Below are 15,964 nucleotides of genomic sequence, written 5' to 3' on the forward strand. Positions count from 1 at the left end.
TTCTACCCATTTCACCATGTTATGCCAGGGCACGGCAGTCTCGTATTTGAAGTCAGTCGTCCCTTTGGAGCATACAAGGCACAGAGAGGATTCTGAGTTGTAATCAATGGCTCCTTAAAAGGCACATTGATCTTAAATAAGAAAAGGGAAGTAGGCTTTTCCCCCTGAGTAGAATAAAGTAAAATGGGCAGACCTACTACAAATCTGCCATCACTCTCATATTTGTTTAAACAGGAGGCTTGGAACACAACAGAACTAAATCTAAGTCTTAATGTGCTCAAATCCATTTATTCTTAGTCATAATGTCTTCACAAGTACACTAATGCTAATTTTCTAAGTTTAATCCACACTTAACCTGCTGGACTTTTCAATTGAAGCTCAGCAAGAATATCAAGTCACTGCTGCTACAGCACTTATGTCAGATCAGTTAAAATGTCTTTTCCCCAGTATTGTGTAGATTGTATTTTGCACCTCTCATTTGTGAAAACACCCTAACATTAGTTCTGTCAATCTCCAGTTAAATGACCTCAACCGTAGGAATAATTAGGAAATCTTTTAATGAACTTTTGTTTGGCATGGGTCTTTTGTCTCGGCCATCCAGATACTTGATAGAGGAAAAAAGACGGGCCAATTGTAAGGGGGTGGGGTAGACGGGGGAATGGCAACTGCTAGACAGGAATTGATTGCATTAATTGATATGCCAATATGTAAGCTTGTTACATCCACCATTGCTTAGGATGATGGCTAACAGGTCCGGCTGATCAATGGAACCAATAAAGGCTTCATCCATTAATGAGCAATGTGGCAATTAATGTTATCCCTAAACCAATTACCTCAGGCAGTGCATCTACAGGAAAGAACACCAAATTGTCCAACCAGGTTATCTCTGTCGTACTCTTGGCAATATTCTCATGCAGTCTTTACTGTTCTGTGGCTGTAAGGCTGTCCCAGAATTTTCACAGGCCTTAGAAAAAAATAATAATTGTGCGGTCTTTCAAGAGGCTATCAAACAAATCTAAAATATTTAAAATATTATGTTTTGTACAGAAAATTTACTTCACCTTTTTTGTCGTCTTTTCTTTGACGTTATGGCACCAGCTAAGATAGTGTTCTTACCTTATCCATCACGGCTTGTTTCTTTATATGGACATTCAACAGCTGAATCTTTGAGCCTTTTTGAAAGGAAAAAAGTTTCATAACCTTTGGAATTAACAGGATGTTTCTTACAACTTGGGCATTTCTTCATCTAAAGCAAAGTTATAGACAAACACAGTCTAACAGAACTAAAAACACACAGCCTGTTCTACTTTTCATGTCTTGAATATGCAACTGTAAATCTCTAGGTTTTCTGTAGTCTGTACTGTAAACAAAGGTGTTCAGAGTCAGACTAACATTTCAGATGCCTCTTCAGACATTCAAAGAATTAGCCGATACTGATGTTTTATGACTCATCCATTGGCCAGCATCTACAAAACCGTGCAACTATTAACTGTCTAACTGTGTGTGTGTGCGCGCACGTAGAGTAACGCACATACACACAATATAGAATTTGTCTGTATTGCATGTAAATGGCCACAAAAGCCTGATTTTCTTCATGGTTACAAAGAGCAAGACAAAGAGTGAAATAACAAACTGCAGCTCTCTCTGAAATATGCAGACTCTGTACATAAATATAAGCAGCAGTCTTACAAACCGATATTTTCTGAGTTATATAGTAAGATTTTTCTTACCTGGAATGCCATACCTCATTCTTTGCTCATCATTGAATTAATCGCATATTTATTTGGCATAAATAAAACACGCTTTTGTACATTTTACTGCGTGGTTATTGTTCAGGAATTTTATAATAATAAAAGAAAAAGTATAGTGGTTGGAAAAGTCTGACTTTAAAAACATCAAAGTGTTGAACAGGTCATTCATGCTGAAATGCCTTCTATTACTCATTTACAGTAAATGATTTTCACTCACTAAGCATTACATGGCTGCTACATCTGGCATCAATTAATTATGGGGGGGTATCCAAAAAAATGCTAGTTGTGCCTAGGACTAAACAGTCACTTTAGCTTGTGATTTGTTATATATTAAATAAGTAAAATCAAAGTGTGAGAATTGTAGACTGCATGTGTAATGTCTGTATTCACAGCACTTGTTTACTTTTATGAACACATAAATTGAAACTACCTAAAGTGATTTAACAAAACAAGAAGGAGAACTAAGTGTGAAATGATGACTTATTAGTTGGGACAAGCCCTTTAGACTAAAATCCTGTTTATGTAATGGGTGTTGCAGAAGTGCGGAAAGGCCCATCTGTCTCTCTGCCTATTATCTGAAGCCTTAATCGGGACTTACAGCAGGGCAGGGTAAATAAACAGTAAGTAAGTTGTCTTGGGTAGAGGAACGTCAATGCCTGCAACTTGCTCAAGCCTTTCCTCTGAATGGTTCTGTATTGACCCCTGAGGACCCCCCGAGAATTCCCTAATTGAAAATTAATATTGAATCAATGCCGCAGACCATTTGCATATTGATTATAAACATCCAGGAAGGCACCAAGTATGTCTGGGATCAATAGGGCCCTTCTGCAGCAGGCCGAGTGCACTACATCACATGGCAGCTGCCTGCTCCTGAGGTTAATGACTGCTGCTTGTTAAGAAGCTCTTGTCAGGTAGAATTCAGCGGCAGGGTTTTTCTGCCAAAGCTGGCAGCAGGTGAACTGTAGAGGGAAGAAGAGGAGGTATACATGAAGGGGCGAAAGTGAGGTATTTAGGCATCCCCCCTTATGTTTTAGGCAATATAAAATCCAATACAAACATCAAAAAAAGTCTGACTTTAAATGTGTTAGCAACTTTTAAGTACCATTGTTGCCACTAAAGTTTACAGTCTGTTTGTGTACTCTGTTAGATGTATTTTTGGAGACTTGGCAACCTATTGTTGAACCCTGACCGCTCCATAAAACAGCCTATAAAATATGTGTGTGTTTGTACTGTATATGTGTGTGTATGTGAGAGAGAGAATTGGGAAGGCAGGCTGATCAAAGATAACACAAACCATTTCCTGCCCCTAAAGGGAGAGAAAACAATATTAGGTAGATCAAAAAGGCCCCTTTTAATTTGAAATGAAACTTTCACAACATTACAAGACAAAGGAGACCCAGAATCTCCTACTTTAAGGCACCGATTAAGATTCAACACATGCATTCCTCTCCCAAACTCCCCATAATAGTTTCCACATGTTGAGGAGATGTTAAGAGGTGGAGGCAGGAGAGAAGGGAAGGGAGTGGAGACAATGGAATAAAAAGGGTTTGATGCAAATGGAGGAAGATGAAGAAAGAGATTTCCGTCAAACCACCTTCGCGGGTAAATTAAGCATACGATCCCACAGAAACCTGACTGGCTGGTTTTGTGGCGATATTGAAGCTTGGTTAAACTAATGGAGCTCTCTAAAACCGGATGATTCCCTAAACCCACGGGAGACTGCAGACCTGGTGTGAAGCACATGTGAGAGCAGCTTATTCTCCAGTCTATGAAAGACAAGGTCTTGAATTAATGCTTCCATGCAGTTTATGTCCATTCTCTCCTCGTGATCGCCCCCAACCCACACCCTGCACTGGGAGCTAGAGTCTGGGAGCTGAGAATGGAGTGCTGGGCCCAGAGAACCAGGCTGCATCTGATTGCTTCATTACAGGCCCTTTCATTGACTTGGTTGCACTGAACTGATGAACTGAGGCAGTGGACAAGGGCACATAATAGGAAGAAATGAATTCTTATCACAGCCTTCTCAGGAGGCCACTGGTCCTGACTCCTGGCAGGGGCCAGCAGAAGCCATGGCTGAATAAAAAGGAAGGGGCTTTATCTAGGCCCATTCAAAAGCCTGAAGCAGGATGTAGACTGCGGACATGATGGAGCTTTAGGAGCTGGATCAGTACACAGGAGAGGAACCACAAATCCACAGAGAACCATATTATTGTAGGGAGCTTGTTTTAATGATTAGTTTGGTGATTAGTGTTTGCTTTCTCCCAGTAACTGACACCCACGGCATAAAATTCTTTCACTTGTTTATTCCAGCAGTCCTCCAGAGGCAGACCTCTGCTAGTTAGAGTCCCAGCTTTAGGCTCCATAGCTGCACCCAAACACCAACAACTGAGATGAATAATTAATTTTGTACCTTATTGGGCTATAACCCCTAACTCTCCAACCTCCAGCTAATGAGTGAGAAGAGTCTTCTGCAGCGAGGACAATAACAGCACCCATTATAAAAACAAGTGCAACACTAACAACCACACATGCATACAATAGAAATGCAAGATGTGGTATAGCACAGTATCAATTTAGCAGCAGGCCAGGTCTCTATAGTGAAGAGGTTATTAATCCCTGACTATGCCTTAAGAGGCTAGAGACTCACACAGACCCACAACAGACCTTCTCATTTCCATAGTTATATGCAGAGTCAGCGTTACACTGCGGAGGAGGCGGGTAGGGAAACCCGATGTTTTACAAATGCCGCTCTGTGATCTTTAAGGGGCACCCACACAGGAAGTGAGCAGAAGCGATCTGCCAACCAGAAATCATAGAAAGTCATTCATAGAAATGACATTCAGCGACTTCAAGTGAGGACAGGCTCGCTGCCTGGTGGGCGAGTCCAGAGTTAAACTTTTCGACAACTTGGAGGAGAGTGACTGTCAATGAGAGCACCAGATACTGTTGAGTGACATATGACAGTGTGGTAAATACATTAGCGGGTTATCTAAGCAAACGGAGTCTGCAATGTCCACTAGACCAGCTGTCAGATGAAAAGCGGTGCGCGATGAGTGAATTGCTTCCTGTGTGGATTCCCATTTAGATCCTGACTTTATGCGATATTGTGTCATCGAAGTATTTGTCAATCTTTAATATTGGCGAAGTTGGCTGATAGCAGGTCAAGACATCTTCCTGCCCCCCTTCTCCCAGAAAGAAGAAATCATAGCTGTTCTCCTGGCAGAAAATGTATACTATGGAAAGTATGGACTATGGACATTTAAAATGACTGATCTGTGACAGTATTTGGTAAAGAACTGTCTTGTAGGCTATGGTCCGTCTGACAGCGCACATCCTAAACATCATTTGGCCTCAGTTTGCTGCTTGGGTGTTGCGCCTTTTCTTTTTTAGCATGTTACAAGAAAAGCATCAGACACTACTAGTCACTCTGGTCATTTTAGAACAGCTGGCCCATGTTTTAGCCACATCATCAGTTTAATTTTTTTTCCCTCTTTCCTGTCTCGTCTTCTCGCTCTCCTGTGGCTGAGCCAAAGATAACTGAGTAGCAGTGTTTGACTGTAATCACTCCAAGTCTCCTTCTCTGGAGAGCAGCACAGCGGGCAGCACAGATCCACCCTTCTAGGAGCTCTCAGCCCACTTTCTCAGTGCTATTGCATGTTCATGAAGAATCAGCCATTCCAACTTTGCATATGTAATGAATAAGCGCACGCAAACACACCCATGCAAATTGTGTTTCTGTTCAGATGAATATATAGTGTAGTAATGCAGTTAGGAACACAGACCATCTGACCCTCTCAGAAAGGATACATTCAAACTGAACCAGTAGCAGCAGCAGTCATTTGAATAAACTTTACAGTAAAGAAGCCTCCTTCCAAGGAAAACTGTGTAGGCCTGTTCTGTCAAGTGTTTAAGTGGCGTTTTTGAATTCCGGATAAAATTGAAAGCCTAAAGCTGTTTGGCTTACTAAACAGAAACAGATTAATGTGAGCTAAACATACAGTAAGATTAGAAGGACGAGTAGCTTAAATGATGGTTGAGTTGGTACATTGCATCTCATCAGCTGGCCACAGTTGTGTTTTGTAATTAAGGGTGTAAGGTGTGTTCATATTCAAATAAATAAAGAATGTTGCCTGCATTGTGTGATTAATAAATTAATACATTACAGGAAGTGCATAAAGAAGAAACTAATTGCACAAGATGAGTCTTTCTCATTATGCTTTTGAGGGGAAATTTCATTATATGCTTCACAAGCCAGATGAAATCCTGTTTTTAAAGTATGCAAATAAGGATAATACCTTATGTTGGGAAAATCATATGAGTCATAACAAAGCATTTGAATAGGCACAACGCTATGATTTTGTTGTCTAGTCTATAGTACAGTTTATAGAGCCTTCATTTATCCTCGTCTCACAGGAGCAGAACACGTTGGCATCGAGTATTTTAAGAGAAAAGTCGCATAACTCGTAGGAAGGTGCATTACCAGTGTAATAGGACTGAGCAGTTTCACTTTGTACTGAGAAATAACCATATGAAAATTTTCTGTGCGATAATTGCTAATCGCATATACAATATCGACATAGAAGGTTTATTACTTGCAACATTTTGTGTATGTGCAATACAGCTTCCAAGATTAACATGCGCTCTCGTATTACCTAGTGCTACAAGCAGAGGAAAGAAATGCATCTCCCATCATTGTACTGCAAAGTTGGTAGATAATTTTGCACATAATTGCAGTGGAAAACAACCTGCCTATTAAGCATTTAATGGCAGTAATATAGAAAGCAATTACCGTTACTTTGCTGCACACACTGAAAATAAAGATTTCTCTAAATTAAAAGGATCCTTAGACTACAGCTAAGGCTAATTGTGTGGGGTCTTGTGCAGGCATCTAGTTGTACATCATTTGTAAGGGCTAAATGCTGATCAGTTAGGAAGGCCTTTACACGCTGTGTCCTGAGTGTGTGTTTTTGGGACTGCTCTGCTGCCAGGGAGTCTGATAGCTCTTGAATTATTTATCTCTCAGGCTGCTGGACGGTAGTCACGGCGACCTAGGCCCCGTAGTGGTTGTCTGGCGACATCTCCCTTCAACAGTAGCCATTAACAGACAGGGTTTTGGGTGCTAATGAGCAGGGTGCAGTGTGCAAGGACTGGAGTTTTCTTACCCTCAAACTCTAACATAAAGACTCACTGCACGCTGAATAAAGACGTAGGAATGATTTACAAAGATGTGAGTGCAGAACTTTTTAATTAGGTTAAAAAAAAGAGGCAGAAAGAAAAAGATTGGGGAAAAAAGATAGGAACAACCACCCGTTTTCCTATTAAGGAGAAATGTCAAGCGCGGTGGTGAAGCAATAGTCTGTGTGCATCCCTTTGTTGTCCTCCCTGACATTGAAGGCTAATTTTTCATGGTTATTTGAACTGGAAAATGAAAGAGAGGTTTGTGATTATTTCCTATAAATGACAACACAATTGCATTACGCTTCAGTACAAACACAGAGAGGATATTGCCTTTTCATATTTCATGTGAAAGTAATGGATGGGCTATGCAAAGAGGAATAGAAAGAAAGACAAATGGTGAAAGAAAGCTCCCTATGTTTGATTTGTATTAGAAACTGAATGGATAGAGGTAGGGAAAGCTTTTTTCAATAAGTGATCGCACTCTTGTGGATGTTTTAAAGTGCCTGCGCAGCGTAATCATTGGTTTTCTTTAGCAATTAGCTTTGAGCAACCAGCTGGGTGGTTTTCGAGAGAACAAGTTACCCTGTGTATTCACTGTAATCTCTAGTAGAGAAATATAGATCAATGCTAAGCCCCCACACGGTGTCCCATGTATATCTGTACAGCTGCATGATGTAATAAATAAAAGTAAGTGTACCGGTAATAAATAGTAGGATAAAACTCCAGTACACCACCCTCCCCTTATCAACTATCATGAAAGATCTGAACTTAGCAGGCCGTTAAAGCCTTTGAGAGCAAACACACATCAATGATGGCCTATATTTTATATTTTAAATAAAATTGATTAGCAAAATTGGTATTCATAACCTTGTCAGATTCTGTTTTATCTCTGCGCACGCTTTCATAAACAAACAGACGGTCAAGCCCAGGGCGGTGGTTGGAGACAGGGAGGCAGAATGACCACAGAGGAGGAATGGCGAACCAGCCCACTCTAGGGGGGCATGCTGTGTTTGTGTACTTTAAGTTTCCAAAGATTGAAGAACTAGCAGGAAAGCCTCTGTCGGCAGGACTCATGTAAATAGGACCCATGTGGGAGCTGTGAGCCGGACTCCTAACACGCGCCGTGGTAGGGGCTACATACATCCAACCATGGCAACATTGATTTTCTGAGCTAATACCTCCACAGAACGGTCCACGGGCAGATGGAAGCACTACAAAGATATGCAAATGATGCATTCGATAAATCGACAGACAGAGATCTTTTTCAGACAGTCCACTGTACCGGTCTGCAGTGCCTAAAAGGAGAGATAAACAGATAAGTACCTGTTAATGGACACACAAACACAAGTGTGTGCACTCAGACAAACATACAAGCACCTGCCCGTTACCTGGGAAAACTTAGATCGATAATAGAATTTCGTGTTAAGCAGAGGTGCTTCAGAAAAGCACATCAAATAAATGCTGGGACTAACCGTTGCTAGCTTTAAAATGAAAGTGCTATTTTTAATGTGGCACACAATATTTTTTAATTTCCAAGGTTTTTGCACTGTATCTTGTGTATAATAACAAAACAAACTGTGGGTATAGTCATATTCAGCACGCTTATTAGTCAGATATGAAACAAAAGCTGCTGGGTGTATGTCATATATAATAGATGTGGGCTGTCTTGTTAAGCCCAGCAGGCTGTATGTGGCTGTGTCTCTGTGGAGAATGGCTCTGAAGCTCACTGTACCTGGTAATTAAAGAGAGTTTGTGGCAAAAGCCAAACATCAGGAGAGATGAGCTATGAACAAAAGAGCTGTGACAGTTTCAGGTTATGTGATTTTTGTGTCCCTTTTTGCCAAATGAAAAATCAATACATTTTCCGGGTTATACATATTCAGAGTGTCCACCATGCTTCCGCCCTGATGGAGAAAGGGGCGGGGGACTGCGGGCTTGAGTGGGGGAGTCGCCTGTTCGCCTGTCATAACTGTACCATCGCATTTTCCAAGCCACTGGTGAATATTTCAGAGTTGATGTGATTGCCCTTCATGACAGCGGTGATGCTCCCGCTCCCCCCCCCCTCCCCCTTTCTTTATTTAAGGCAACCCTTCAGCCACCCCCACACTCCGCATCAACCCATCCCGGTTCTGTTTGGTCCTTTTGAATAGCTGCAAATAGGTGAAGGCATTGTGGTGTGAGCTGGAGGAAAAAGAAAAAAAAGATGCATTAATAAAAAGGAGGCTGATTTAAGAGGAGGCAGCGGTGGAAGACGATAAGCATAAATGCATGGTGGGGGGTGGCAGTCGCAGCTAGGCAGAGTAACTCTTTGTGCAGGACATTGTCCCTGAGGCAGAGTAGATGGAAGAGCACAGCCCAGTGATGCTTTTGCCCCCTATCCAGGCTTTTAGCCCTCTGTCCTAGCAGGGAAAAGTACAGCCTGCATCTTCCATTGTGGACATAATATGTGTTGGTTAGGAACCATCATTTTGGGCATTCAAGGAACCCAGTGGTGTGTGTGGGTGTATGTGTCAGATGGGGCAGAAGAGTGAGCAGTCCCTGAATGCTCAGTCCCTGTGTACCCACATTAACCCAGATCCTATTCTCCTTCATCACTCAAGAAAAACACAAAGAGAAAAGAAGTAGAGCAGCACTCACTTTATCCACTTTATTTGTAATGTATCTAAACATGCCATTATCATGAGAAGAACTTCTAATTAGTATGATTTCCCATGAGATAACACTTTAGGGAAAATATTTAATACATTACGTGGTCTCAATAACATTTCCTAATTTACTTTCATACTGAAAGCACAAAAAGCAAATTTTGAGCCTTTTTGTGCATTATTCTGTTCTTTTTTTTCTGTTAGAAAACACTTTCGAAAAACCACGACCTGATTACCTGAAAATGGCCCAGGAATTTGAAACACAGGGGTTTGGGGTGGGTCAGATAAAATGCTCCGTGGAGGACCTATGGGCTGTTTTGATGAGCATGTACCAGGGAAGTTCTGAAAGGATGTAGGAGGGGTTGCTGTGATATAGCCGGAAGGCAGTATGAACTGTCACTCCTGTTTTTGATTAACTTGCTGTTTAAAGTTTCTTTAGTTGTTAGCTACCGATGTACCCCTCCTCCATCGCTCCTCCTTTCTGCTACCCCCCACCACAGCCCTTCTTCTTCCTGCCCTCAGCCCTTTGGAGACACAAAGTATTCATTCACATTTAGATCCCGAGGTCACAGCAGGGCCAGCAGGGAGAGAGGCCAGTGAGTCGCCCCCCCCCCCCCCCCCCCCCCCCATAGACAGGTCAGGAATCTAACATGTAACTCTGACCAGCAGCGCTGAGCTAGCTTACTCTTGCTTCCATGTGAAAAGGAAAGTGTGTGGGAGAGGGGGAGTAAGAGCATGAGTGAGAAGAGTACAGGGACAGATGAGCTTTCATTTTGTGCGCAGTGCTTGGTGTAGTTTCTGGATTTTACTACATTGATTCTTTCGTGGATTAATGTATATTTTGGTACACTGATCTATTTTTTGAATGCATGGCTAAATTTTAAATGCATTTCATAACTGAGGTCTATATGACTCATTACAACTGAAATACTACACAGAAATCAGTAAGAATATCTTGCAACTCACTTAAAAAGCAGTTGTTTTTTTCCAGTATTGCATGTGTCCACATTTTAATTAAGCCCTATGTATTGTAGTGCAGAGGCCATTATGGTTACTGATAGTACCGTGTTGTGGTTTATTGGTCGTTCATGAGCAAAAGCCCCGCTTGTGTCTGACAGTGTTGTGGGCATGTTTTGCTCAGTTGTGGTTTTATGAGGTGTAGCTTCAGAGCTTCTGTGAGTATGTGTTGAGAGGGGAGTTACGAGGGGTGGGAGTGTTTTCCTGTGTGTTGTGCTTTTTTTGGGGGGTGGTGTCTTGCGTATGGGGCACAGAGGTGCTGATATGAGGAGCGGACAATGCATGAAAGCCCTCAGCATGAGTCCTGTGTCTCATTGTCCCATGGTACCCTCCTGTCACTTTCATTTTGCGCCCTCTAGTCCAGAGTCAGGCTAACTTTGATATGAGGAAGGGGTGCAAGGGATGCTGGGGAGCATGAGGGGGATTTTTAAAAGAAGGAGAAGGGGAGAAAGATAGAGTCTCTGAAGTGTGAAATAAGATTGCTTTTTATCCGACAGTGCAGCGCTAAAGAAAAGGAAGCTGTCCGGCTCTGGATAAAGCGGGGGAAGCACACCTCTCTGATTTACAGTGCAGTCCTGTGACACCTGGTTAAAATGATAACAACAGCCTCAATAATCATAATGAGAGTAATGAGAGCTTAGACGCACGGCTCCACACAAGAGCCCAGAGAGAAGCGCAGCTCAACCCTCGCTCCCAGTACTCGAGAGCCGGGGAGAGGGAGAAGCTGAGCTCTGCCCCCGCGCTGGTGCTCCATGACTTACGAAACCCAAGCGAGATAAATAAGACAGTGGAGTGACTGAGATGCTATATATGCAACTAAAAATGAGCAGACTGTCACTGCTGTTTGAGGAACACTGGAGCCGTTCTCAGGTAGGACTGGAATTCTGTACTTTAAGAAAGGCAGTTATCATCACAGCATTATATTCTGCTGAGGCCGAGGATGGAGGAGGAGCCTGACCTAGTGAAAGATATCTAGAGTGACTATTATTACTTGCTGCTGCTCTTCTCCACAGTCTGGGAAGAAATACTGGAAAGTGCAGTGGTTACCATCAATTATTTATTAGGCCGTTTGTGCTTGTCAGTCTGATTAGCATTAGTGTAATCACTGCTCTTCAGGGGAAAAGGAAGGCTGCTCTCTCTCATCTGAAGGTAATCTTGCCATTTTCAGTGTCTCATCGTCACCAGACAGCTTTTGCATAGCATCTGCTTTTGTCATCTCCACATATTTCTTCCCTTTCCCCTTCCCCATGTGTTTCTGTCTGTTGCTGCTCGGCCCCTATCCCCCCACCACCACCACCCTCCCCTCACCTCATTAATGTGTGTGTGAGCAAGTTGCTCTCGCCCAGCTTGTATAGAGTGACACCTATGGGTCTGATTAAGCCTCTGCACTCACTGGCAAAACACAAGAGAGGAAGACCGCTAAGCACCTACACAATGTAGGAGTGTGTGCGTGCGTCTGTCTGTCTGTGAGGGAGCCCATGAATTGTCCCCACTGAGTGACTGGGAGAGCAAAGCTGATATTTTTCATGCTCAGAACAGATGAGTGTAATCTCTGTGTCGGCAATGGGTTTTTTCAGCTTGCATGATTAGATTAATGGAACTGTTTCATATCATTGTATTAGGATGGTTAATGAAGACAATTAATTAGAAGACAACCTTCAGGCTATTGTCCTTTACATCTCTCAGATTTGGGTTAGAAATGGCCTGCTGCCATAGCTTTGAGTGTTTCTCCTAATCTATTTTCTGAGCTAATCTATGGCTACAGTTTTAGTGTCTCTACCATTTGCATCCTACTCTTAGGCCACTCGTGACCTTTCATTAATTATAGCTGGCCCCAGCTTTAATCATTCTGTAATACTAGTTGTAGATGAGATGAGAAATGGGCAAAGCCATTTGCCACTTAAAGATGTAACGGTACTTCTGGAATGAAATGTCTGCATTTCTGCATAAATTATAAATGTGTTCTGTGTGCCAAAAGTGACATGATCATTAAACATCTAAAAAGAAAGTGTGAAAAACATGAGTGGGGAAAAGGAAAAAAATCAGTACCAGCGTGCTCATGTATAGCATGTGTGCAGGAAGTTGGGAGTAGGTGGGGCGGTTACAGAGAAGCTTAGCATTAGAATGCTGGCTGCCTATCAGAGAAATGTTTAAGCACAAAGTGTGTATTAATGTGTAGGTGGGGAATTAGTCTCACTACAAGTGTCACATAGCTAAGAAATGACACCTTGCCCCGTTTTTAAAGGTGAAAAAAATTTACCTGGGGATTATTTTGTAATCTGAGCACCTATGCAGCTGTACAGTATCCTAATTCTCAGACTGTTGTAGAGATTTATGCAGGTAGGAGTTATAGGATTTTGGGACTCTGCAGCAGATCTCTGGGTTTTTTGGGAATGTTTAAGATCCAGCTCACCAGTACCGGAAGGAATTCATAGAGTCCCTTGGAAACATAAAAGAAACACAGTAATGCAACTTTTTTGTTGTTGTTTTGAGGGTTTTTTTGCAGCTGATTATGATTAAATAAAAGCTTATTCTTAACTGTGCATTTGTGCTTAGAATAATAAAATATCACAGTTGATATAAGCACCCCCTTATGGTTTTGTAGCTATAGTGTATACTTAAGAGAACCGTAAAAAAAAAAAGGCGATAAATATAAATACGCGATGAAGAAAAGTGGAAAAAGCTCCTTAAGCAACTATCTAAAAAAAGTCATATAACAAAACGATAATTTTTTTCTAATGTATTTTCCAGTTATAAATAGGACTGATTTGCATAAGGAATTTTAAAACCCATTCAGCAGAATAAATTAAGATCTATTTTATTTATGTGTCATTGTCATCAGTAAAGGAACAGCCACATGGTTTAGAGATGTATGGTTATTAAGTGTGTCTGTAATAATGATACATAGTTTGAGTTTGAGAAACGTACCCGTTGTATATACAACATAGGCTCTGTTTCATAACTAACAGGCTAAACAGTGAGTGTTGGGGAAAATGTACTGTCATAAAAATGGTTTTGGCTGTGGGTACTCATGTGGTGAGCTTAGATTAGATGTGTGATGACTGCAGGGCTGAATACTTGAACAGGATATTTCAGTAGCTGTTGTAGCTTTGTCAATATATCAATAGCTCATAGAGTAGAGACCTATGCATGAAAGCATTTTCAAAAGAGCATTTAAGTACATTTGCTGAGAATTAGCTGACTTGTATAATAACTGATTGACTGCGGCCTAGTTTACTGTTGTCAAATCAATGCTATTCCATGCAAGTCACACTACTTTTAAACAAACTTAACAGGCAAAGGGGATGTTCAGGGGGCACTGGAGGGAAATAAACAAGATTGATGCCCTTTTTATTATCTGTTTTTGCTATCTTTTCCTCTGTGTGTTACTTACAAATGGCGTTATTGGATATCCATTGTTTGGACTTCGATGCTCTAAATGGCCTGATATATCGAGCTGAGGCTTTTAAGGTGGTTACAGGGGATTTCTGCCTTTGACTTGGCTTAAAAATAAAATGAATTGTGGCTCTGAAAGTTTTAAATATTTATGATTTATTTTATTTGCTATAGTGGGATAGCAGAAGTGAAATGAGGTTTGTATTGGTAAGTAACCTAACAGATTGCAGCGCGCGCGTGTTTGTGTGCGCGTGCGTGTGTGTGCGTTATGAGAGGAAGCAAATGGGGGTCTTTTTCTTGAACTGTACTGCTCAATTATTTTTCCATCTGGCCATTTGCACCCATGTGCTTGCTTTTAGTTTTATCTACACATTAAACACAGAGAATTGTCCTTGTGTCTTTTGTTTTGAATACATACACAAAACAATAGCAATAAAAAGAAAGAGTGGATATTCGACTTTCCTCCCCCCTTATAATTCAGCTCAGATTTTTTTTTATTCAAGTTGGAATTATTTTTTAACAGAGATAATCAGACAGCACAGGACAGAAAGCAGATTCTGCCCTCTTTGTCTGCTAGCCTTGCAACTGTGTGTCAGCAAATGTAATTGTTGCAAGCTCCTATAGAAAAAAAACGCTACCGCCCCTTTAAGTGCTTCCACCAATTCTGATGGCGTGGTGATTTACATATCCCGTTCTCCCTCCCCCTTCAGGAGAGCTGAGCGAGGATGTGGAGGCTGCTAGTGAGACCACCACAGACCAGGAGGACCAAACCAAAGACAGAGAAAGTGGGGGGGAGAAGGAGCTCACCAAAGGGACAGGTAAGGCTCATATTTACACACATTTAGGGACTACTACTCACATGATTCACGTGGCCATGCAGCTGAACATTGCTAAGCAACATGCCTTTTGCCAAATTAAATTAAACATATTTTAACAAAGGTTTCAAAGCCTTTCTAAGCATTGAAAATACTCTCAAAACTCCCTAATCTAGTTTTCAAAGGCTGCTCTTTCATGCTGCATGTTCCCAGGCATCTCATCAGCTACAGTTAGAATAAGCTGTCAATTTAAGTAATAAGTTCAGGTAACATGTGACCCATGTTTTGTCTTTGATCAGTGGGTGATGTGAAGAGCAGGGCCTGCATGTGTAACTCCCAGTGTGCCACACACATACACTTGAATAGCACTGCCCCCTTCTCAAATTTGCTGTACACACAGAAGAACATTGACACCACTTACCTGTGTTTTCCCTTATCAGATCAGGATGGTTTTATCTCTGGTCCTCTTTATTGATAGGTGCTGGCTCCTAAGCAGGGGGTTGGGTTTAGTGTGAGGGGAGGAGCTTTGGGCCTCAGCACTCTCTGATCAGGGCAGGTTGCATTTATCTGCTGTAAACTTTTCAAGATGCATTGGATGTTCTACTATAACAAATGTTTTCACATCAGAGGGCATTATTAATGTAAATACAGTTCACGATAATGCATGTGCTTTTATTTACTTACCTAATTTATTTAGTTGGACCACCAGTGATCATGCCGTATAGTGAAAACAGCATTGAACCCTAAACTTTCCATCATGTAGAACTTGTGGGATAGTTGGAGGGATTTCTGGGAAGCACTATATTATTTTGACAGATTATTGACCATAACAGATGATAGCACTCATAACAGAAGAAGTTTATGTTCTTGTAGCGGTTGTGATTTTTTTTTTTTTTTTTTTTTACACTGCAACTGGAAGAAATAGTTTACTGCTGAAAGTTACTGTAGTTGTACTGAATGCACTGCTATAGGTGCTGAATTAATGACACTTGGAGCGTGTGTGGAATTAGATTGGTTGAAATAAGAAAATGAACGAAAAACTGTCTCAAGCACAAGTTTAATGACGAACAAGCTTAATGTAAAACTACACCCCCCCACAGCGCGTTCTGTATGTGCATCACTGGATCTAATTATATATGAAAAGCTCTGTTTACTGATTCTG

The 15,964-nt window shown here is 41.4% G+C and overlaps 1 protein-coding gene across 6 annotated transcripts in view; it reads left to right on the forward strand.

The window, feature by feature from the left end:
• Nucleotides 1–15,964, forward strand: part of zfhx3b (zinc finger homeobox 3b) — a 287,455-nt gene that overhangs the window by 245,058 nt on the left and 26,433 nt on the right. For all 6 annotated transcript variants that reach the window (XM_076882856.1, XM_004543115.3, XM_076882862.1 and 3 more), the window contains one exon: nucleotides 14,698–14,805. In XM_076882856.1, the coding sequence (XP_076738971.1) occupies nucleotides 14,698–14,805 (108 nt within the window). The remainder of the gene's footprint in view (nucleotides 1–14,697; nucleotides 14,806–15,964) is intronic.

Source organism: Maylandia zebra, linkage group LG1 (genome assembly GCF_041146795.1).
Source record: "Maylandia zebra isolate NMK-2024a linkage group LG1, Mzebra_GT3a, whole genome shotgun sequence".
NCBI lineage: Eukaryota > Metazoa > Chordata > Actinopteri > Cichliformes > Cichlidae > Maylandia > Maylandia zebra.